Below are 25,101 nucleotides of genomic sequence, written 5' to 3'. Positions count from 1 at the left end.
AATAATACTTTCCTGACAGCAATACCCCACTTACCTTCTTTAAATGGTTTTGTAAGGTTGGCTTTTCAAATCAGAATCCAAACAAAATCCACTTGGTTGCTGTTTATTTCATTTTCCTTTAATCTGAAATAAATACTTTCTTTCATGCCTCTTTATACAATTCCTTGTTGAAGAAACTCAGTCAGTTGCACCTAGAATGTCCCAGCCCGGATGTGGCTAATGGCTTTCTTGTGGTGTCAATAAACTTGTGTGTTTCCTATAACCTGGAAGTTAGACTTAAAGACTTGATGAGATTTGGAGTCAGTTATTGATTCACGTTTTGCTTTTTGGCAACAGTGTTCATAGGTGTTGGTGCATAGAGCACATTTTATCCTCCCTGGAGACACATAGTAACTGATTACCTTACTTTTCCTCATGCTAGGATCCATCAGTAAGTTAGCTGGTAACACAGCTGGTACTTCCATTTTAAAGTTCTTCTCAACCTTCTACCCAGTGGTTTTCCATCTGTTTATGACCATTGCAGGAGTCAGTTACCTCTCATTAGGGAACTGTTCATTTTAATAGGACAATGTCATGAAAGCATCCAAAGGGAGGTCTTAAGGGCAGCAGTTCAGATATTGTTTTTTTTTTTAAGATTAAACACAAATATCTGTTACAAAATCAAATAAAGAAGAGAGGCAAAATTGTTTTTAAAATCCTAGAGCCATGGGGCCCCTGGGTGACTCGGTCGTTAAGCGTCTGCCTTCGGCTCAGGTCATGATCCTGGGGTCCTGGGATCAAGTCCCATGTCGGGCTCCCTGCTTGGCGGGAAGCCTGCTTCTCCCTCTCCCATTCCCCCTGCTTGTGTTCCCTCTCTCACTGTGTCTCTCTGTCAAATAAATAAATAAAATCTTTAAAAAAAATTTAAAAAAATCCTAGAGCCATTGGTAAATCCCACCATCAGTAAAGTAGCCTTAAGGAAAGCCGATATACATTGTATTTTCTCATCTGTCAACTGGAGCATGTATAGGGGCCCCTCTCAGACATAATACCCCATGCTCCTCAGACAAATATGAGAAATGTGGGTAATGAATTTGGTATAGAGAGATTTTTAGAATAAACGTGGCCTCCTTTATTGGTTTTCATTCCATGCGTACCTTTTCAGTGCAAATGTGGATAATATTTAAGCACAGTTTAAATAGTTTATACAGAATAACAAATCCAAATAGTAAAGTATAAAATAGAAAATGAAAGCCTCCTCATTTTCATCCTCTGTCAGCCAAACTTAACCAGACTGACACATTTTTTAAATTAAACTTTCTCTGAGATAACTGTCGATTATATACAGTTGCAAGAAATAATAGAGAGAAATGTTGGGTCCCTTTAACTAGGTTATGCTCAATTATAACATCTTGCCAATCACAACCAGGAAATTGACATTGATATGCAAGAAATGGAACAGGAAATGATAGATTTTTAAATAACTTGTCGTCTTCCTTGTCAGTGATTCTTTACTAGAGTTAGGTGATCAGAGTAAGCTACCTGAGTGTTGGGATGAGGTCATGGGAATATTGCTTGCCTACTGTCGATCATTTGAAGCATCTGCCTTATACAATCCATGGTATGGTGGGCATTTTCTTTCCCTCCCAGTTCTCCATTCTCCCCTTTGACATATTTCTAGGCCTTTTTTTTCTCCAACTTTATTGAGATATAATTGACATATGATGTACAGTTTAAGTCTACAATGTGTTGATCTGATACACTTAAATATTGCAAAATTATTACCACCATAATGTTAGCTAACCTCTCCATCACCTCACATAATTACCATTTCTTTTTTGTGGTGAGAACATTTTAAGTTACTTTTAACAGTTTCAAGTATCTATTACAGTATTATTATATCTAGTTTTTTGAATTCATCAAGACTGTGGAAGGACAATAGGGTGAAAATTCTTGATGTAGTTAATACCATGGAATAAATGTATTTATTCTATTAGTGCTTGCCACAGAAAACTGCATAAATAGTCTCCTTCCATGGGCAGGGGTGAAATTACAAACTCCTGATGACAGCTTGCTTTTTAATAAATTAGGACTCAGCAGTTCCTTTCAGGTTTTTTGGCAGAACAAAGACTCCTGGAGTATCATTCTGATAACTAATGGAAAAGAGAACTTTTTCCAAGGAGGCAGAGATCCCCCAGGCAAAGTAATGATGGGAGTGTTGAAGACAGACCTGCTCCCCTTCTGCTGGTATCGCCAGGTGAAATTAGTTTCCTCCTGGGCTTTAGAGTAAAAGTGATTGGAAAGAAGTACAGTTACAGGGTTGAATGAACGTGATACCCTGGGATTTTCCTTTGTCATGACATGTCACTTAAGTAAAATCGAGAATACAATGATCATATGAAAGTTGATTCACATATAATTACCCCTCATTTTATATTTAGCTGCGCTTTCCAGAAAGAGTTCACTTTTTCTTCTCTTATTAAAGCAGAGAATTTCATAGTAATAAGAAGAGAGGTGTTTAAATGTTTGACCAGGTAGTATCTTGGTGGCTTTTTTAGCGAGGGTTATGTGTATATTTATTTGCATGATTGTTTGTATACTAGTTACCCTAGCATTGCCCTGTCAGCATGCTCAAAATCATTGCCTCCCAAGGTGGGGCACGTCATAGAAATGAGCGGCTTGGATGTGGTAGGGAGCTAGGGGCATTTTTCTCCTTTAAAGGGGCAGCCACTGTCTCACTAGCCCAATAAGAATGCCTGCTGGTATCATTGCCGTGTCTTTCAGTCTTCAAGAGAAACTGTAAATTGGATTTTTTAACGAAAGCCTTTATAAGCAGGCAAATAATTCAAATTTTAAATCAAAGCCCTGTGCACTATGTCCTTCTGCACCATATGCTTCACTCTAGTATATTTTTCATTTAATTTTCAACAATTTTGTACTCACTGCCAGAGATGTCATGAAGTACAGCGGTCACCTCAATCTTAACCAACCTCGCAACCTTTGCCCCCAAACCTGCTGCTCTCTGAGGTTCTCATTCTATCTGTATTAGCCTTAGTGTTCCAGTCATTTCTGGACTCAGAATCTCAGTGGGTTTTTTGTTTCTTCTCTTCCCCACTAAATCAAAACCCAAGTCTGTTGATTTTTTTTTTTTTTTAGATTTTATTTAAATTCAAGTTAGTTAACATTAGTTAACTAATTAGCATTAGTTTCAGGGGTACAATTTAGTGATTTATCAGTTGCATCTAACACCCAGTGCTCATTACATCAGGTGTCCTCCTTAATGCCCATCACCCAATTATCCAATTACCCCATCCTCCCAGCCACCTCCCCTCCAGCAACCCTCAGTTTGTTTCCTAGAGTTAAGAATCTCTTATGGTTTATCTCTCTCTCTGATTTTACCTCATTTTATTTTTCTTTCCCTTCCCCTATGTTCATCTGTTTTGTTTCTTAAATTCCGCATATGAATGAAATCATGTGGTATTTGTCTTCCTCTGACTGACTTATTTTGTTCGGCATAATACCCTCTAGTTCCATCCATGTCATTGAAAATGGCAAGATTTCATTCTTTATGATAACTGAGTAATACTCCATTGTATATACATCTTTATCCATTCGTCAGTCAGTAGACATCTGGGCTCTTTCCATACTTTGGCTATTGCGGACATGGCTGCTATAAACATTGGGGTGCATGTACCCCTTTGAATCACTATGTTTGTATCCTTTGGATAAATACCTAGAAGTGCAATTGCTGGGTTGTAGGGTAGTTCTGGGGTTTTTTTGTTTGTTTGTTTTTGTTTTAAGATTTACTTATTTATCCGAGAGAGAGGGCGAAGGAGAGAGAGAATGTAAGTTGGGGGATGGGCAGAGGGAGAGAGAGAATCCCAAGCAGGCTCCATGCCCAGTGTGGAGCCCAACTTGGGGCTCAATCCCAGAACCCCAAGATCATGACCTGAGCCAAAATGAAGAGTCAGATGTTTAACTGACTGAGCCACCCAGGCGCCCCAGGGTAGCTCTATTTTTAACTTTTTGAGGAACCTCCGTATGGTTTTCCAGAGTGGCTGCACCAACCAGCTTGCATTCCCACCAACAGTGTAAGGGGGTTCCCCTTTCTCCGCATCCTCACCAACACCTGTTGTTTCCTGAGCCGTTGATTTCTTTTTTCTTGTGAATTTCTGTTTTTCTTCCCCTTCCCTTTCTAGCTGTGCCGTTCCTAGCCCTTGTACTGCTCTTCTGAGCTGGATTCTCCCCACATTCTAGGTCCTATAGCATTGGCCAACCAGGTTGATCATCCTTTTTTAAATACTTCTTTCATTATCTACCTTCTCAAAAACTTCTATGGGTCTCTGTAGTCTTCCATATGAATTCCACAGCTTCTCCCTAGATGTGCAGGTGTCACAGTAGTTTTATCTGAGTGTCCATCTACATTTCTGCTGGTATTCTTGGTAAAGTGAACTCTCATCCCCCATCCGTCTGGCCGGAGCTGCTGGTAATCTTGTGGCAGTTTCTGGAATATGGGTGGATTTCCTCTCCTTGGACTGATCTGCAGAGACGGGGTAGCTTCTGGAGTTCTCTGCCCTGCCCCCTGCCAATTTTTTGTTTTGTTTTGTTTGTTTGTTTGTTTACTACTATCATTTGGGCTGCAAGCCTCAGGGTCAGAAAAGAGTGGGATAAAGGAAAGCCCCAGGCCAATCCTCCCTTAGCTCAGGAAGAGGCTAGAGGAGGAAGGAGGCCGCCTTGGGCTTTAGATTCCCACTATGCCCAAATTGGGGCTTCTCTGTGGGAGACTTTGGGATGCAGAGGCCTTGTTTTATTACTCAGGGAATTCCTTCTTCCACCAATTTCTGCTTTCTCTCCCTCCAGTTAAGGGCAGAAATTCTTGCTTTTATGTGAAGCCTTACCAGCCACAGGAATTTTGTGATTTGAATGCAGCATATGCTCGTTTACCTTGCAACCCACCCAGTTGTGCATGCCATTAGATATTTGAGTGAGTGACTCAGTCACTTTAATCTACTGGAGCAATGTGTCGGTCAATTGATGAACTTCCCTATTCGGAAAAGTCTTAAGAAAATTTCTTACTTCAGTGAAGTAGTGATGATTCATGGGAATAGATTCTCTCCTGCCTTCCTCAGCCCTTTAAGCTCCTGATAGGGCACATGACACCCAGTATTAGACGTGAACATGTGACTCTCTCCCATTTTGCTGAGTTCTGTGAAGCCACCGTTGCTGCTTTTTTGTGTCTCCGGCAGTGCCAGGTCTGGCATGTGCCAAGCACTCAGTGCACTAGACCCTCAGCATTCTCTAATGACACATCCTGGGTCTATCAGGAACCTTCCAGTCAGTGACTGTCATTAACTGCGACATAAATGTCGAACCGCTGGAAACCTCCAGCTATGACAGGCTGTCACTCTCCTCTCAGCCCACATCTCAGACTCCACCAGCCGCACGCTCTCCTGTTTAACAATACAGTGACCCTCTTGGAAGTAAGTACGATTATTTTCTCCACCACAAATTATTGCATGGCATCGGCTTGCTAATAGATGAAACCACAAATGGCAAATCTGTGACTGCCGAGGGCCTACTGTGCAAATTTCCATGGGTAGATAAATAGATGATTAGAAAAAGTGATATGATTAGGCTTTCCATTGTAATATATGAAACACTTTGGTCCAAAATATTCAGAAGATTGAACTGGGAACCCAGATGAAATAACCTGAAATAATACAAAATTTAATCTTCTTCTTCTTCTCCCTCTTCCTCCTCCTCCTTCTTCTTCTTCTTAGCTTTTCCCTCTACAAAGAAGGAATTAACATACACGACTTGGAGATTGTACTAGACTCTCTCAATCCTCAGTAAGAATTAATGTCACTTCTTTCATTCTCTTTTTCTTTACCAGGTGATGGCTGTGGGCACATAGTGACCTATCAGGACAGTGGCACAATAACATCTAAGAATTATCCAGGGACTTACCCCAATCACACGGTTTGTGAAAAGACCATCAGAGTACCAAAAGGGAAGAAGCTGATTCTGAGGTTAGGCGATCTGGATATTGAATCCCAGACCTGTGCTTCTGACTACCTTCTCTTCACCAGCAATTCCGATCAGTATGGTAAGAAAAGAGGTCTAGGTTTCTGTGAGCATGAAGTAATTTGAAGCTTGGGAGGGAGGGCAAGTGGTGTGTTGGTGAGTATTATAGCCTGGGAAGATGAGAAGAGAAGCTTGCTTTTTGTAAACTCCTAGGGTAGCTCACGTGGACACACTTGCTTCCTAAGCTGCAACAAAGACATCTAAGGAGATTTAGCACTAGCCTTGTGTGTGTCCCAGGGGCTTTGTTTGAGTATGTATCTTGCTGGGAAGAGAATTGGAGATGTATGGCACTTGGCTAAAACATCTACAAGTCATTCATTCATGTGACAGATATTTATTGAACAGCAATCATGTATTCAAGAACTCTGTGGGATACAGCGTGAAAAAACAAAGTTCCTCCTTCATGGAGCTTGCTTTGGTGGGGAGGGCAGATGGAAAATCAAATGCATCTATCATATGAAGGGTAGTGAGAAAGAAGAATGAGAATAACAAAAACAAGGCATCCTAAGGTTGTATAGAGCCTGTTTTTGAGTCGGTTTCTACTACTTCAAATGGAATGGTCAGGAAGACTTCTCCAATACGGGGACATTTGAGCAGAGACCCGAACGACTCGAGGGAATGGACTGTGCACATGTGTCTGAGGTCAGAGTTTTCTGGGTAAGGGAACAGCAGATGCAGAGGACAATTTCCAAAATAATCTTTTGAAATCAAGCTTTTTTTGTGCTTCGGGGTGTGCAGTTAGCACACTGGAGTCTGAAATCACCAGAACAGTGACCCTGTGATCCCAAGTCCAAGGAAACAGCTTAGGTTTAGACAATTCAGAAATAAAGATGAAATCTTATATACAGGTTCTTTTGAGGTTAGAGGCTTATGGAAGTTCTCTTTGCATATGGCTCCCAAAACGATACAGGTTTTGTCTGCCTACTAGCTCTGCAGGCAATTTCTCAAACACACACAACTTTCAATGTTGTCTTTACCTTTGCATGCAGACGTGTTTCCTCTTTCCTGCTGCCTCCTCCCAGCGTGGAGGCCCCGACTAGCCTGGAGACCGTTCAGAGGTCTATGCTTATCTAGCCCCCATGGAAAAAAAAATCTAGGATTTTTTTTATCCCTGGGAATATTATGTCTATTTTAATGATTGCTGAATTACTCTGACAGAATAAAGATAGTTGATTTTGTATAATTGGTTGCAACTTTTTACTGCAGTTTGATTCAGATGGGAAAAATGAGGGGCACCTGGGTGGCTCAGTTGGTTAAGCATCTCACTCTGGCTCAGGTCATGATCTCAGGGGTCCTGGGATCAGCCCCAAGTGTGCCTCTGTGCTCGGCGGGAGCCTGCTTCTCCCTCTCCCTCTGCGCCTCCTCCCACTCATGCTTTCTCTTTTTCAAATAAATAAATAAAATCTTTATAAAAAAACAAACAAATGGGAAAAATGAGTATTTGAGGGATGCTGAAAGCCCCTGGGAATGCTTACTGGTGATGACGTGTGTATTAATTTGTGGAAGCACTCTTCAGGGAATCCCTCATCAGCCAGGAAATGTCACTCACATTCAGAGGGGAGGATTGAGTTCAGAGCCCTCCTGTAAGATGTGAGGCAAACGCTGTTGGGCCAGCCACGGCTTTCCCACACTGGTGTCTCCTGGGGACCGTCTACTTTCCTGGAACAGGAGCAGTTACTTCCGTCTGCTGACAGAGCAGCAGAAAGTAGCCCTCTCTGTTGCTTGCCACCTCTCTCAAATCAGAGGTGAGGTGAGAAGAACTAGAAAGGGGAGCAGATCAGCGCAAAGCAGGATTGGAGAATGGATGTTGCTTTCCCACACCGTGAGTTTACTTCATCAGCTCCGATGTATATTCATGAATATCCAGGAAAAGAGGAAACACATAGGGTTAACGACATATTAGGAGCTAGGTTCTGAGGGGATTGTGGTCGGCTTCAGGGCACCGATCTCCACCATTTCTAGATTTGTCGGATTTTCAAGGCCTAGACCCATCACTAGCAAATGAGTAATGAACTGCAATTCACCTGTAGCAGTAAAGCCAAGTAAATTATTTTTCTCTTTATATTTTTTCTATATACCAGCTAGGTTTATCTTTTAAAAACAGAATTTGTGCTCATTGTAGAAATAAACATATTCAGGGTCTGTTGTAATGCCAGGCACATGCTTGACCCTTACATAGATTTTCTGGAATCCTTATATCCACCTTGGAGGTAAATGTTATTAACTCCTTTCTACAAATAGGGAAACTAAAGCACAGTGAGCTGGGGTTTTTGTTTTGTTTTGTTTTGTTTTTGAGTAACATGCCAAAGGTCACACAGCTAGTTGAGGGATGAAAGGAGGATTTGTGTCCATGTCTTTTGTGGTTCAGATACCTCTGATTCCAGATGTCTGCTCCTCTGTCCCAGTCCCACAACTCAAAGAAAACCACAACACATTCTTAGCCCAATATTATATCATACAGCAATTTTGTCTAAAATGCAGGTAGAGCTAATATTTTTGGCTAGGCATGTTCTTAAGATAAAATATTTAATGATGCTCAGAATGTTTCTTTTGTGGCTACCTTAAAGATTTCCTGATCAGTCATGCTAAGACAAACCCAGCAGACAGGGGTAAGGGAAATTAGCAATAAAGGAAATATCTGGAAAGAAAATTAGGATATTTTAGTCCTGTAAGAATATTTTTAAAAAATTAAACGCTTAGGGCGAGATATAGAAAGTGTATACATGCATATGCTGTGTGTTGCATATATATGTGTCTTTTGTAGTTTTGAAGAGCATTCTGAGAGGAGCCACTATTCATATGCATGTGCTTATAATATTTAATCCAGTGATTTGAATGTAGTAGATCTACTCAGTGAATAAATGATTTTTTAATAAAGTGAATCAACAAGTTCAATGACATGGAACCAGTTAACTAAAACATGTTACAATTACTTGGCATATTAAACACATATTTGTTTAAAAGACTTAATATGGGAAGCTGCTTATGATATAGTGTTAGGTAAAATATGAATATATGCTAATGTTATAACAGTAAGAAAAAAACCTTCCAATAAAATAAGACAACATAACTTTAGCAGAATCTTAAAGTGAGACTTTAGAAGTTTTAACTACTGATATTGTTATATCTTCTCTCTACTTTCTAATTTTTCTTTCACAAACATAAGTTAATATGTTGTTAATACAGGGACGCCTGGGTGGCTCAGTTAAGCGTCTGCCTTCCCCTGGGGTCATGATCCCAAGGTCCTGGGATGGAGCCCCATGTCCAGCTCCCTGCTCAGCAGGGAGTCTGCTTCTCCCTCTGCCCCTACCCCTCGCTCGTGCTCGCTCTCTCTCTCCCCCCTTCTCTCACAAAAATAAAGAAATAAAAAAAAATCTAAAAAAAAAAGTGTTAATACAGAACAAATCGATTTCCTTGGACCCAAAACACGAACTAGACCAATATTTTAACATAGTTAAAATAGTCCCGTGGTCAGTTTGAACCTCCCTAAGGAGCACAGGCATCCGCAAAGGAGGAGGAAGGAGTGCTTTGTCATCCTGCGCCCCAGCTCAGGGTGGGCGTTCCTGTGGGGCTGCTGCCCAGTTCCCCAGGAGAGTGGGAGGCCACTCGGCGTTCCTCCAGAGGGAGAGCCCTAGTGTCAGTGCAGGGTCCCAGGGAGCCACGGCACTTGGCTGGCCTGGCGGGGGTAGGGGACGTATGTTGTGGAATACCTCTTTGAAATGACCATATATGATGGCTCTGACGATTACAAGTGTGGCCGAAATAGCCGAATCGTTTTAGTTTATCCAGTTCGATTTTTTTCATTAACCAATTAATTATTAAAACCCGTGCCAAAAGATTTTAAGACTCAACACTATCAGAATTTTGAAAAAGGAGTTAATATTTTGAAAAAGAATAATGTTTTCTGGCATTAGTGTTTGCAAGCTCTGCCAAGAATGGAAGTACTTGGAATGTGATTGCATTAACAATTGTGAATATGCTGGAGCTGTACACTTTTTAATCATTGTGCAGTTCACGTGTAATGGTTCACCCCCCTGTTCTAAATGTTTGGTTCGTATACTTTTGGGCGCTGTTACAGTCCACACTCATGAGAGTAAAATGCACTGTAAACAAATGTAAGCCACACCAGTTTTCCCAGTAATCAGAGAAAATATACACTTGATCTCATTGCTTTTAAAAGGCCTGATACAGACAAGATGGGATTATTATTCTTCTGTTTGTCAGGTATTATAATTACAGTTGATATTTCAGATTCAACATCAGTTAGAAGGATTACATATATATTTCTTACTGAGTGAAGACTCTTCCTTTCAAAATACCCTTGAAACAGCCAGGTAGCAGCAAAGTTGACAAAGTAAAGAATATCAACCTTACTGTGGAAAATGTGTTGTTGTGTTTTTTTTTTTAAGAACAAAATAAGTTTTGGGGCGTCTGGGTGGCTCAGGCGGTTAAGCGTCTGCCTTCCACTTGGGTCATGATTCCAGGGTCCTGGGATCGAGTACCACATCAGGCTCCCTGCTCAGCGGGGAGTCTGCTTCTCTCTCTCCCTCTGCCCCTCCACCCCGCTCATGCTCTCACTGTCTCTCAAATAAATAAATAAAATCTTAAAAAAAAAACAAAATAAGTTTTAAAGATGTTCGTAAACACAAATTTTACTTTTAAACTTACAAAACATTTTGGGTGCCTGGGTGGCTCAGTCGTTAAGCGTCTGCCTTCGGCTCAGGTCATGATCTCAGGGTCCTGGGATCGAGTCCCACATCGGGCTCCTTGCTCCGCAGGAAGCCTGCTTCTCCCTCTCCCACTCCCCCTGCTTGTGTTCCTGCTCTCGCTGTCTCTCTCTCTGTCAAATAAATAAATAAAATCTTTAAAAAAAAAAATAAATAAACTTACAAAACATTTTGGATCTAAACACATATACCGACTTTCAAGATCATGTGTGCTAATATCCTGGCTAAAAAAAAAAGTCTTTAAGAAGTATCATAGTTTGCTTAGTAGAGGTTGTTTTTACTGTAACTGAGGGAGTTCTGGGTTTTTGTTTGTTTAGGAGACCGAAGAAGCTGATACTACCTTCCAAAGAAACATTAATGTCCCTTTTATCTTCTAGGATTCCAGCTAGGGTCACAAGCATTTCGTTGTCATGACTCCTCACTCTGCTTTAGTCTGGGAGAGTTCCTGGTCTTAACTTTGTCTCTAACATAGTTTTGAAGAGTTCCAACCATTTATTTGTAGAATGTCTGTTGCTTTGGTTCGATGTTCCCTCGTGATTAAATTCAGATTATGCATGTTTTTGGAAAATAGAACATTATCCCTTTTTAAAAAGTGATCTTTGAAAGGCTTGTTTGCAAAAATGTCCAGCATTAGAAATTGTGAGGTCCTTTGTCCCCTGAGGAATGTGAACTAAGTCTGCATTGTTTTCTTTGCTTCTCTTTTCATGGCTTTCCTCAGGTGGACTCTTTTTAGCATTCAAAACTACATTCATTTAAGTCACTTCAAGTGTCTTCCCCAAACAGTTCTGCCTTGTTCAAAGAGGTCAGTGTAATGTGAGACTGAAAAAATGTAAATTTAAGGTGGCACCTTCTTTACAAAGGAAGTTCACCTTAATATTTGGATGCATGAGGCCATAGGGACTTGACTGAGGTAGCCAATGCTATCCTAGGATTGAACAGGTTCACTTTTAAGCCTGAATTTGAAGATTAAAACAAAGAATCTATGTAAGTAATGTATCGTAAGATTGAAAATTGTTGTATACTACAGTTCAGATTGGTGCTGATTCTTGATTTCTGGCCTTTTATAGTCATGATATAAAGTAATACAGGCTAATTATATAAAACATTAAAATACCTTGAACTTTGGGGAAAAGTTGATGCTAATTCAGACACTGTGTCATGCCAAAATACCTACATTTAAAATATAAAATATCTAACTTTTGTTTATGACACTGAAGAGGGAGGGCTGTGAATTCATACTGAAGGTCATTATTCTCAATTTTAAAACTCTTTATGACTCATCCTATGGTTAAGTTTCATTTCCAGTCATGCTGACCAGAAAGGGCCTGCTCTCAGACACTCCAGAGGAGTTGTCATTTCTGTTTTCCTGATATTTCAAGAAGATTGACTGGGTCCCAGTTGCCTTTGAAAGTTGGACTTCCTTTGATGTGTGGAAGTCAGGGTTGTTCCTGGACCCCCTGAAGGATTTGCTGGAAAAATCTGGGTGGGAACCAGACACTGGCTTCTCAGACTCCCCCCCCACCCCCACCCCGGGTCACTGTGGATCAATGAAAACAGGCTGGCCTTCAGCATGCATTGAAATTAACACTATCATTTATGCCGAGATTTTTCACTTGTGCTTAAGAGTGCAGCAGAGTCTGGAATTAGACTTTCTACCTTCAAATTCCTGCTGTACTGCTCGTTTGTTAATTGCTTAACCTTGAGCAAATTGGGTCATGTTTCCGTACCTCCATTCCTCCATCTTTAAAATGGGCAAAATAGGGCACTGGCTCAGTGAGTTAAGCGTCTGCCTTCGGCTCAGGTCATGATCCCAGGGTCATGAGATCAAGCCCTACATCGGGCTCCCTGCTCAGCGGGGAGTCGCTTGTCCCTCTCCCCCCTGCTCATGCTCTCTCTCTCTCTCTCTCTCTCTCTCTCTGTCAAATAAATAAATAATCTTTAAAAAAATAAAATGGGCAAAATACTACTATCTACCATATTTGGGTGATGGAAGCACATATGTATAACTTAAAAGAATGATGCCTGGCACAAAATAAGCACTCAGCTAATGTTAGCCATCATCACCCTCACTCCTCTCCCCCTCCCTTTCCTCCCCCCTCCTCAGTGGCCTCGCACACAGTTTATTCTTTGTCTAAGAGGTCTAAGAGCAGAGAACACCTTGGCACCCTCTCAGTACCCGGAGCACTTCCCTTCCATCAAGCAGAGGCTGAGCTGTGGCAGCCCACCCTGCCCTACTGGTGAGTTTGTCCAAATCATTCCAAGCATGTGGCAGGGGTTCCCTGGGCCAGAAATAGCTCCCTGTACAGATTTTCTCCAGCCAGCCTCATGAGATGAGCAGAAAACACATAGTCTCCAAGCCCATAGGTCATTTTGTTCGGTTTGGCTTTTTTATTTCACTGCCAGCCCATGTCTTTGTATCTGTTGCTTATGGAAAGAGCTTCCTGATGTTTCCCTCTCTCCTTTCACCAGTCTCCGTTCATGCCAGGCTGGCCAAGGTTATCTTGTTGAATATAATTATAATTTCTTTCTTTCCTTATTTAAAATTATTAATTGTACCCTCCTATCTATAGAAACTTGTCAGCGTGGCGTTCAAGGCTCACTCACTCTTCTCCCCATCCCCATTTCCAGCCTCATCTCTGAGTCTCCCCATGTCTGTGCCTTTTCCTGAACACATCGTACATAGAGCTTCATGCAATGGTATTTTTATTGATGGTATTCCTCCCCTGCATTTCTTGCCCCTTCTAACACAGACACACACACACACACACCCCAAATCCATTGCTACTTACCCCAGAGCCCCAGATCCCCTTCTTTGATGTCCAGCAGCTCTGGTTATTCCCTTTCTGGGGCTTATGTTGATTTTCTAAGCCTTTACTACTGGAGCACCAATCTTAGTTTGAGATCATTATGTTAGCTTCTCTACCAGATAGAGGGTTCCCTGAGCAAGGAATTGCATTTCATTCATTTTTCAGTATCCCTGGATGCTTAGCATAATATCTTGCAGATATTTATTGCAGATTATTGAATATTTAATGAATCTGATTGCATGTAGCTTGATTTTGGCAAACATATATTTAAAAATCTGTATTTTGGGGGCATGTGGGTGGCTCAGTTAGGCGTCTGACTCTTGATTTCGCTCAGGTCATGATCTCAGGGTCATGAGATGAAGCCTCATGTGGGGCTCCGCACTGGGCGTGGAGCCTGCATAAGATTCTCTCTCCCCCACCTCCCTCTGGCCACCCCACCCCCACGTTTGCACATGTGCTCTCTCTCTCTCAAAAAAAAAAATCTGGATTTTCACAAAAGATAAAGTATCTTTATTCACACTGTGGGAAGATTCATAAGAGTCCTCGATCTATAAATATCTCCTCTGCATCTAAAAAAAGACTTGTTTTACATAAAGTTTTAGGACTATACTTATTCTATAGAAAAGACCATGAAGTACTGTAGAAAGCTCTTACACTTGAGCATTCAACTCTATGCTGTACACGGGGCTTAGTTCCTTAGACTAACTAACCCATTTAACTGTCCTGATAGCCCTGCGGTCAGGGCCTGTTGTTAACATCCATACCTAGGAACACTGAAGCTCAAAGAGGTCAAGTAACTTGCTTATCACTTTCCTAGATCTGGGATGTGAGTGTGGGCATTTGATTCCAGAGACTCCACTCTTAAACCCTGTAACGTCCCAGAAACCATCTGACCCAGTGGCTTGTGTATAAGAAAACCTGAGTTGTAGTTTTGTCTGTAATTTGCTGGAAGAGACTTCTCCAGGCCTCCCCACTGGGGCATCCTGTGAATAAGATGGAGTTCTGAGAAATCACTCACATGAAGAGTGCAAGTAAAAATTTAAGGTCTCAAAGAAATGCTTCTTAGTCAAAATGCTTCAGGAGGCATTGTGGTCAGGGATAGAAACCAGCTTGCCACGGGAACCTAATGGTAAATGGGTTGAATTGGTTGTGGTCTGCTACATGATTTGAGATATAGAAAAACCAGGAAGTTCAAGAATTGTTCTCTTCCATTTCCTCTACTTCCACCCCCACTCCCAGTATTTTTTTTAACCATTGTCAGTGATGTAGAAGTACAGCGACGTGAAGCCAGCCGTTAATATTTATATTACACTAGGAACAAGAGAAATGGGAAAAGTAGGAAATGATACTAAACGTTTTGATTGCAACAAGATTTCTGTGATAATTTTTAGAAAGATACGTATCTGGCATACTGCATTAACATCTAATCATTATGCCTTGTCTGTCGATTTTTTTAAAAAATCCTAAATAGGGAAAAAACATGAGATTGGTAGCATCTTATCTTATAAGTGGTATCTCCCAGACATATTATGAAGAATGCAAAATTCTCACAACTTTATTTATTTATTTATTTATTTTTAAAGATTTTATTTATTTGACAGAGAGAGACAGTGAGAGCAGGAACACAAGCAGGGGGAGTGGGAGAGGGAGAAGCACGCTTCCCACTGAGCCGGGAGCCTGACGTGGGACTCGATTGCAGGACCCTGGGATCATGACCTGAGCCGAAGGCAGACGCTTAACGACTGAGCCACCCAGGCGCCCCAGTTCCCACAACTTTAAAAAATAATAATAAAAAACAGCCTTTAAAGAAATTCCTAGCTCGTGCAAAGTTGTTTTGGGCCTCAGAAGTACGTCCATTCTCCTCCAATTGGGTCTACTTGGGTGGACACCCTTGAGAAGGACTGCTTTTTGTTTGTCTGTTTTTGTTTTATTTTGTTTTGTCTTTTATGCCATGATAGAAGTCAGAAAGCATTTTAAACTTACATCGGCCAGACCCTTCCACACAAGGTATCCCATTGACATAACCATAAGCCTCAAGGAGAAAAAGCTATGGGCCGCCTCCTTCTCCTCCTTTCTCCCAGACCCTTCCCTGGAGACACTGTGATTTAGTTTCAGTAACTGCCGTCTTTGGTTGGGAGAGAAGTAATGGCCTAGGTGGGTTGTGAGCTCTAGTGTTAAGACGTTTCTTGACCTGAGTCCCAGAGCCCCAAGGAAAACCACACCTTTGTCTTGGAATTTGCCTGGTTCATTTATCATCTGTCACTGATCTTTGTCTGGGAACCAGAGGCCAAAACTCTCCAGGGATACCACTTACATTCTTACGTGACTATGGTTTTAATAGCATCGTCCAGGAATATCCTTTTTTTATGCTAATCCCCCTCCTTTTCAAAGAAAATGGCCCTGGAAATTCTGTATGACCCTATGGCAATTGGCAAGCAAGGACAAACCGTGCCGTTTGACTGCACTGAAAAAACAAATGGAAAACGGACGCAAGTGTAAAGGCGTTTGCAGCTTCAGCATTTCGAGAGATTGCTTTATCAGCACGCTCCGAGCACAAATCTGGGCCACGCCAGCGACCACTTTCCAGGCAGCCGGGTGTGTGCCATGTGGCTGGGACCCTTAGGGTCACTTAGGCGCATCAGCAGGTTCTTATCCCTCATGAGAAATTACATGTGTGCTGCAGAGGGTGTTCATAAGGTTAATGAAAGTTGTTAGGAGGTTGTCTTGTTTTTAATTTGATTTATGACAGATCTCTCAAGAGTCGGGTCTCTGTTTTTCACCACTGAGAGTTTGTGTCGGGTTGGGGAGGGGTCTCTGGGTTTGTGTTGGTTTTTGCTTTTGAATGGCATGCACCCCATTTTTTAAACATCCCTCTCACAGACAAAACAATAACTTAGTTTCATCCGTTTGAAGATGAAAAGCACATAGCCGCCTGACATGGCTTAGAGCAGTTATTAACCAAACGATTATTGCCTTGTAATGTGGCATCTCCGACGGTCCACAGAGAATGTCTGAGTGGCATAAATCGCAGTATGGAATGGACTGTCAGATTGCCAGAAGAGCAAGAGGATTCCGGGTTTGGCTCAGGGCAGACCGTTTATTCTTCCTTGGAGGACAGTTTTCTTTTATTCACACATGGAAAGATAAAAGGTTTCCCTCACAGCTGCTCATGGAACAGTAGCTCCAAACAAGGGATGTCTTGAGAGGAACTGGCCTAGTGAGCCCAGTGAAGGCAGCTCCTACGGTTCCTGGACTTTTCTTCCTTTGTCCAGGGAATCAGTGCATTGTCTGCTAGGTCTTGGTCTCACGTGTGGTGCCAAATGCCACAGCGCTATTCCATTTGGTATCGCCGATAGTGCTTCCCACAGTCCAGGGCTACCAATTTCATTTCACAAAAGGTAGAGGTATTTAATTTTCCTGATTTGTCTGCCTGCTTGATGAACTGCCTTTCCGCGGTGCCCCAGCCTGATGGGAACCAGGGACAGCAGAGTAAGATGGAACCCGCCTCCTGACAAGGGTCGAGGGGAGTTAGCAAGTCCCAGTGCTGCAGAACACACAGCACGGCCAGTTGTGAAGCAAATACCCATCCAGACCTGGGAGTCCTATGTTTAAGTCTGCTCCAGTTCGTAAGACCCTGTCCAGAAAGACTGGGGTCTGGGACAGACACCACAACCGTGATCAAGATTAGAAGTCGCCAAGCTCTCAATTGGGTTTCCTTTGGAATTGTCTTTGGGGATGTGTAAACATAAGTGTAACCCCGTTTTTAAAAGCCTCGATGGAGAATACTAACAGAGAAATACGTTGTGTGGCCAGGCGTGGGTGGAGGAAGGCTTTGTCATAAGAAAAGCTATAATCCTCAATAGAGTTTGGCTGAAAACTGAAAACGTTGCTTGGGACAGACTGGTCGGTCCCTTCAGTACCTTCCCATTCATTATTTTTCCCTCTCACTGCCAGGCACGTTTTTCCATTTTCATCTCTTCTCCCTTTTAACTCAAGGAATGCAGTTATGAACTTCCATTCCATGAGAAGGAATCTATCTGTCAGGCCTTCAGACAGGAAATAATTGGATGTTTTGCCACAGGCGGTACGACAGACAGCATTGGACTTCAAGCCTCCCCACTGGCCTCACGCTGTCTCCTGCTATTCTGATGGTTGTGTCGTGGTGAACCTAACAGAGGAGCTGCTAATGCTGCGTTGAGACAGAGAGGGTATAGCCTACCCCATCCGGGGCTTAGTTAAATTTTTACAGTACTTCAGGAAGAATGGGAGAGAGATTGGTGCCTGGGGGGTAAAGGTGATTAAAGGAGTGTGTGTGTTTACATCTTATCTTTGAACTTCTTCCAGGAATATTTACATTCCTAACATGACTTTGGGAGGAGACAACCAAATTAGAGTTTTACTGTATTTATGTGTTTTTTTGGGGGTAGGAAATTATATGTATTGTGTGACAACTTAGCGAGATGACATACACTCTTATCTCTTTGTGTAAGATACATGCAGTGTTGCAACCTTTCCTTTCAACTGTTCCATAAAAATCTAAAAAAGAAAAAACATTCCAATTATTCAGCCATGAGAAAGAAGGACATCCTGCCATTTACAACAACAGGAATGGACCTTGAGGGCATTATGCTAAGTGAGATAAGTCAGACAGACAAAGATAAGTACTGTATGATATCACTTATATGTGGAATCTAAAACAGCCAAGCTCATAAAAACAGAGAATAAAAGGGCGTGGTTACCAGGGGACGGGGTGGGGTGCCGTGGATAGGTCAATGTTATTTAAGGGTACAAGCTTGCAATGAGTAGTAAATATGCACTAATCTAATTCACAGTATAGTGAATACGGACAACAATATTGAAGTTGACCCTTGAGCAATGCAGGTTTGAATTATGCAGGTTACTTACACATGAATTGTTTTTACAATACAGTACCGTAAATGTGTTTTCTCTACCCTATGATTTTCTTAATACTTTTTTCTCTAGCTTACTTTATTACAAGAATACAGTATATAATACATGTAATGTACAAAATATGTGTTAATTGCTTCTGTTACCGGTAAGGCTTCTGGTCAACAGTAGGCTATTAGTTGTTAAGTTTTTGGAGAGTCAAGAGGGGTGCCTGGGTGGCTCAGTTGATTGAGCGTTTGACTCTTTTGATTTCAGCTCAGGTCATGATCTTGAGGTCCTGGGAATCCACCCCCCACCCGCAATCAGGCTCCATCCTCAGTGGGGTGGGGAGTCGGCTTGAGATTCTCTCTCCCTCTCCCTCTCCCCCTCCCCCTCCCCCCACCCCCCTGCATGGGCCTGTGCTCTCTCTGAAATAAATAAATAAAATCTTAAAAAAAAAAAAAGGTTTTGGAGAGTCAGAAGTTATCTGGATTTTCAGCTACACGGGGGTTGGCACCCCTAGCCACCACATTGTTCAAGGGTCAACTGTATAATCACCAAACTCACTAAGAGACTAGAACCTAATTATTCCTACCATGAAAAGAAATAATTATGTAACCTGATGGAGGTGCTAGTTACAATGACAATCATATTAAAGTATATCAATGTATCAAATGAATATATAGTACACATTAAATTTACAGTGTTATATCTAAAAAAAATCCAAACAGATTCTCACTGATCAAAAATTTAGACTTGCTTACCTTACTGTTTTTATTAGGACTCACTGGAATGCTATAGAAACTGGAGGAGAGATTAGTATCATTATCACCGTTTGGAGAGGAGTATAATACATTATCATTTCCTCTTGGAAAAGATAAATGTGGTTAGACAAATATTCTGATTTACCAATAGCAACAAGTTACTAGTTATTTCATTTTTGTTCTTAGATTTGCAAAGCAAGTGTCTTCACTTATCTGTGCAGAGAACAAAGGAATTGCAAACATACGTAAAACAAACTAAGTTGCAAAAGTCAAGTCTAGTAACCTTACTCACTTTAATTTTGAAAAAATGCTTATCATTCTACTTTACTGTACAAAAATGGGTTTAGTATAAACTGCTTCTCTACCATGCTGTGACCACTGTCAAAGTTCACAAACATCCATATATTTATTACACTAATGATTTTCTTTCCTTTCTTATTTTTCCACATTTCTCTTCCTGACTTCTTCATGATATTTTAAAATGCCAGGATTAAATCTTTCATGCATCTTTATAATCAGGTTTGGCTTTTCAAAACTGTTGCAAATAGAAGAACATTTAACTTCATTTCAGTTCTAACAATATTTGGAAGGCCACCACATACCAAGTATTGTATGAGCTGCTGGGGATAAAGTGATGGATAGAAAAGTTTCTAACCCCATGGAACATAGTCTAAAAGGAAAACAGACATTATTTATTTGTTTCTTTTAATGTATTTATTTATTTATTTATTTAACTACTTACTACTAACTACTAAGTACTTCTGCAGTTCTCATTATATGCTAGGTACTATTCTAAGCAGTTTGCTAGCATTTCATGTAAGTAATTATATATGATGAGTATCTCTAAAGAGGTAAGTCATCATTTTTAATTTAGATTTCACCATAATTTAATAATAGGGAACAACAGAGATTTGAGGCATGAAGGTAAACACACAACATTTCTCTTTTGTTCAATTACATCTTCCAAATGTGAGACCTGGACAGGACAAAAGAGAAATCCGGTCCTCTATAGCAGGAGGGGAGTGCTTAGTTGGCTTCATGATCCTCTCCCAGAACTTTTTCTTTCCTTCCTCCTTCCTTAACCTGTTGTTGACACTGTTGTCACTGTTGACTGTTGCCTGATGTTGCTGTTGACTCTTTCCATACTGTTGTATTTGGGGAGAAGTTAATGAAGAAATACCCGTCTTCAAACTTTGCCTGCTAAGCCCTATTTTCTTAGAATTATTATGCCTTACATACATGATTTGCAAGATGACAATTTACAAACTAAACTTTCACCTGAGTAGTCTGAGGAAGGTCTATTTTTCCTTTTTAGTTCCAAATCTAATTTTGTTCTTTGAAGGTTCGTGGATATTGCTTTTCAGGTAACTTATTCTAGAAATGATGTATTACACTCTTAATTGCATAATTTATACTACTTTCAAAAGCCTTTAGAAATTGTTCTGCTTTTTTATACAGTTCCTTTTGCAAATCAAAATAAATTATATGGGTTAGCCAGAAGGCACTGTAAGAGAAAGATAAATGTGTAAACTGCATGAAAATAAGATTGTTACCATGCATTGGACAGTCTTTTAATTCTGGAAACCTCCTTGAAAAAAAAATTTGTGAGTTTCTTCCAGCAAATTTAGGAGGCCCCTAGAATATCACCTTTGTGATAACATTTTCTTGACTACCTAATGTATTTGACCTTTGTTAGTCTTCTTTTATAAAAATTTAAATCAATCTCGGATTGTTCACAATTAATTAATTCCAGCCTATTGCTTATCTAGAGTTAGCCACTGGCCCCCCAGCCCCTCTGGCTTGTCAGTATCATCAAGTCCACATTTAGGCACTAATTATCAGTTCCGGTAATAAGCAAAATTTCAGTTGGGTAACAATTGCAATCTTATATATGTGTTGTCTGCTAAATTTGACCTTTAAGGAAAAAAAATACCATATTAGCAATTCTTTGTGCTGGTTTAAATTTTGAATGTGCCAAAAGTATGCTTTGTTTTTAGGACCATATTGTGGAAGTATGCCTGTTCCCAAGGAACTCCTATTGAACACGAACGAAGTCACTGTTCGCTTTGAGAGTGGATCCCACATTTCGGGGCGGGGATTTTTGCTGACCTATGCCAGCAGTGACCATCCAGGTATAGCAGAAGAATCCACCCAAATCTGTAAACTTGTGTCTGTCTAAGAATTCCTCTTGCTACTTGTATCACCATCTCTGGATAGAATTGTGACCTCAAGTATAGAATATGTGAAGGAAGAGAGGAATGCAAAGTCTTTGTAAGCAGTTAGATCTGAACTCAGAATACTTTTATCAAGCATGTTAGATTGATCAGCTGACCTATGTGGGAGAGGGTTGATCTCATTTTCCTAGAAATGTTGGAGGATGCATCTTTGGGGCTATTTTAAGGTCTGGTTATTCCCTGGAGCCCTCCCCCAACCTTTTTCACCCTAGGGGACAAGCCTTTTAACCAGTGGCACCTCCACCCTCCACCCCCCACATCCACTCACACGCACCAGTGCACCAGCATGAGGGAAGCCTGGGGGTATGAGTCACATGTGAAGTCACTGTCACAGTGTGCTTAACCACGGAGCTGGCACTTGAGCAGGAGAGAAGGGGAGTATAGAAACCGATGAGGGAGGAAAGCATGGCCTCCTGTCTAGGTTTCTTGTGCTCCAGAGTGATTACTGTACATGCATTCCATGTCTGCCCATCGCCACGGAAGTGCCCAGAGTTTCTGCTCTCAGCGCCCCCTGGCAAAAATGCTCCAGGAAGGGGGTACACCATTCATTTCCCTCTCATCCAATCAAATCTGGCCAATCCCAGCAGACCCCAGCAGGACCAGTGTTCACCATATGTTGCTCCCTAAGAACTATTGAAAATATTAAGGAAAGAAAGAATTATTGCAGCAAGTGTGGAATATTTTGGAAACTATCCTAGGTTGATCTAAATGCATTAAAATCCACAACATCTTAGCATCCCCGTTGCTGAGTGTTCATTCAGTTCTGTATTCCAAAGAGCATTCTCTTTTTTAAGTCCTTGGTCCTGACTGATCAAAGTGTAAAGGTTGTATTCTCAGTAAGGACGTGGTTCCATGGTCTCTCAGATGCTGCTAGCTAAATTGCTAAATTAAAATATTTCCGAACCTTCTCTATGAACCACGTCGGGCTTTTGAAATTGTTTTCCTCTTGCCAAGGGAGCTTATTATACACATGAATATCCAAGGGAGGATATTATACGCTTGTAGTGGACAGTAATGAACCAGTGTTGGTTTTTCTGTTTGAAATAGTTCCTGTTAGCGTTCACTGGACAATTGCTGAAACACCATGGTTGGTGGTAGAGAAGAGAAATGGAGGAAATTGGTTAAATCGTGAAGACAGTGTTCTCAGTTTTGATTTATTTTTAAGGAGAAAAATTCAGATAATAACTAGATAGTGAATACTTTTTAAAAATCCTTTTTTAGGGGCACCTGGGTGGCTCAGTCAGTTAAGCATCTGCCTTCAGCTCAGGTCATGATCTCAGGGTCCTGGGATCGAGCCCTGCATCAGGCTCCCTGCTCCGTGGGAAGCCTGCTTCTCCCTCTCCCTTCTCCTCTCCCCCCGGCTTGTCTCTCTTGCTCACTCACTCTCTCTCTCTCAAATAAATAAAGAAAATATTAAAAAAAATTTTTAAAAGTCCTTATTTAAAATTATTTAAAATTATTATTATTATTATTTTTTTGAGTATGAGTATCCTTCCATTCGGTCTCCTAATTGCAATTATCTTTATTTATAACAGATTTAATAACGTGCTTGGAACGCGCTAACCATTATTTGAAAACAGAATACAGGTAAATACAGTGTCCAAGCTGTGCTGCAGGCATAAGATGCTGGACATTATGCTTTCTTTCACATTAAACCAGATAAAGTACCTTATTTGTATTTAATTTTTTTTAATCATTTATATTGTAAGTAATGAAGAATACTTGAAATGCTTTCTTATATACCAGAGATCAGCAGACTTTTTGTCCAGGGCCAGATACTAAATATTTTCGATTTTGCAGGCAATGCAGTCCTTTTTGCATCTATTCATAGTTTCTGTTGCTGCTGTGATGCAAAAGCAGTCATGGACAATATGTAAACAAATGTGTGTGGCAGTGTTCCAATAAAACTTTATTTAAAAAACAAACAGCAGCCTGGATTTGGCCCATGAGCTACAATTTGCTGACCCCTGAGTTCTGCTGTAGTACCAGTGAGCCATAGTGGAGTCTAGAATGTGTTTTTTTACCTGGCCAGCATTTGGAAGTGACTTTTGTAATTCCTTCACTTCAGAGGGAGTTCATTTTGTCTTTCTCACAAAAGAGAAACTTACTGAGAATAGGAGATGAAATTTTTGATTCCAGCTTTACTTTAACTGGAAACATTACTTAATCTCTTTGATGTACATTTCCTCATCTATAAAGTAAGAGCAGTCTAGAGCAGCAGGACTTCTCAACCTTGGCACTATTGTTATTTTGGGTTAGATGATTCTTTGTTATGAAGAGCTGTTCTGTGCATTGTTGGATACTTACCGGTATCCCTGTCCTCTACCCTGTATGTGCCAGTTGTGACAACCAAAAATATCTCCAGATGTTGCCAGATGTCTTCCAGGGCAGGCAAAATTCATTCCCTGTTGAGAACCACTGGTCTAGAGAGAACTGTCAGTAACACTGCTAACAACAGCTATAAATCCTTAGAGTGCTTACTTCATGCCAGTCATAGCTCCCTGGACTTTGCATATAAATAACTCACATGAATGTTCTAGTAGGCCTGCAAGGTAGGTTCTGTCATACCCTGAAAACAGAGGCACAAAGCAGTTAAGTAGCTTGCCCAGGGCTACACACTTCATGAGTATACCCAGACAGTCAGGCACAAGAGTCCGTGGTCCTGACCATCTCGGATATTCTAATAAATGAGATTATTTTACATGCAGAATCGATTTTAGTGTTAACTAATATTAAGTCTAGTAGAGAAACAAAAAAGAAAATGACCAATAATTTAAATAGACAATAAAAATTAAAATGACCAGTAATTACATTTGCCCTGTAAAGTTGCCATTCATGCATCGTGGACAAACGCCAACCTTCTCTGAGATCTTCCCCGCCATACCTAGAGAGTCCCAGTGGTGATAGGGCCTCTGGGCATCAGCGATCATTTCCGGTCCTCCTACAGAAAAGAATATACTCAGGCCTACAGGGTGATGTTACGGTGCCAGATCATCTAAGCTACAGCCCAGCTGTTTTGTACCATTTAGGTGAGATGAGGTGTGGTGACTAGTACAGGTCCACATTTCTTCATCTATGATTGTGAAATGTCGAAAGCTTTAAAAGTCAAAGGGCTTTGGGGCACCTGGGTGGCGCAGTTGGTTAAGCATCCGACTCTTGGTTTCAGCTCAGGCCATCATCTCAGGGTCGTGAGATCAAGCTCGGCCCCAGTTTTATGCTCAGCGTGGAGTTGGTTTGAGATGCTCCCTCTCCTCTGTCCTTCCCGTTCATGTTCTCTCTCTCTCTCAAATAAATAGATAAATCTTAAAAAAAAAAAAAAAAAGAAGCCAAAAGGTTTTTATAACTCATTTGCTGGCAATACCCGATTAGTGTAAACTTAAATTCATTTGACAGTAAAATTGAACTAAATTGAGTCTATTTAGTCTTTGTGCATTGGCCTTAATATGACTAGTCATGTATTTGATACAGAGATATTAATGTTTTTGATTAGTATATGCAGCCATCAGATGAATAAGGTCTGAGAATCTAATGTGTACCATGACTATAGCAGATAACACTGTATTATATAACTGAAATTTGCTGAGAGTAGAACTTAAATGTTTTTGCCAGAGATATATGT

At 40.9% G+C, this 25,101-nt stretch overlaps 1 protein-coding gene across 2 annotated transcripts in view; it reads left to right on the top strand.

Annotated features, from left to right (window-relative positions):
- Nucleotides 1-25,101, top strand: part of DCBLD1 (discoidin, CUB and LCCL domain containing 1) — a 63,962-nt gene that overhangs the window by 18,089 nt on the left and 20,772 nt on the right. Inside the window, exons 2-4 of one of the 2 annotated variants that reach the window (XM_027601055.2) lie at nt 5,873-6,085; nt 21,246-21,380; nt 23,018-23,069. In XM_027601055.2, the coding sequence (XP_027456856.1) occupies nt 5,873-6,085; nt 21,246-21,380; nt 23,018-23,069 (400 nt within the window). Of the gene's footprint in view, nt 1-5,872; nt 6,086-17,699; nt 17,806-21,245; nt 21,381-23,017; nt 23,070-25,101 lie in introns of those variants that run through there. The other variant, XM_027601056.2, reaches the window with a different exon arrangement.

Source organism: Zalophus californianus, chromosome 7, assembly GCF_009762305.2.
Source record: "Zalophus californianus isolate mZalCal1 chromosome 7, mZalCal1.pri.v2, whole genome shotgun sequence".
Classification (NCBI taxonomy): Eukaryota; Metazoa; Chordata; class Mammalia; order Carnivora; family Otariidae; genus Zalophus; species Zalophus californianus.
This window is presented reverse-complemented; position numbering and strand designations above follow the sequence as displayed.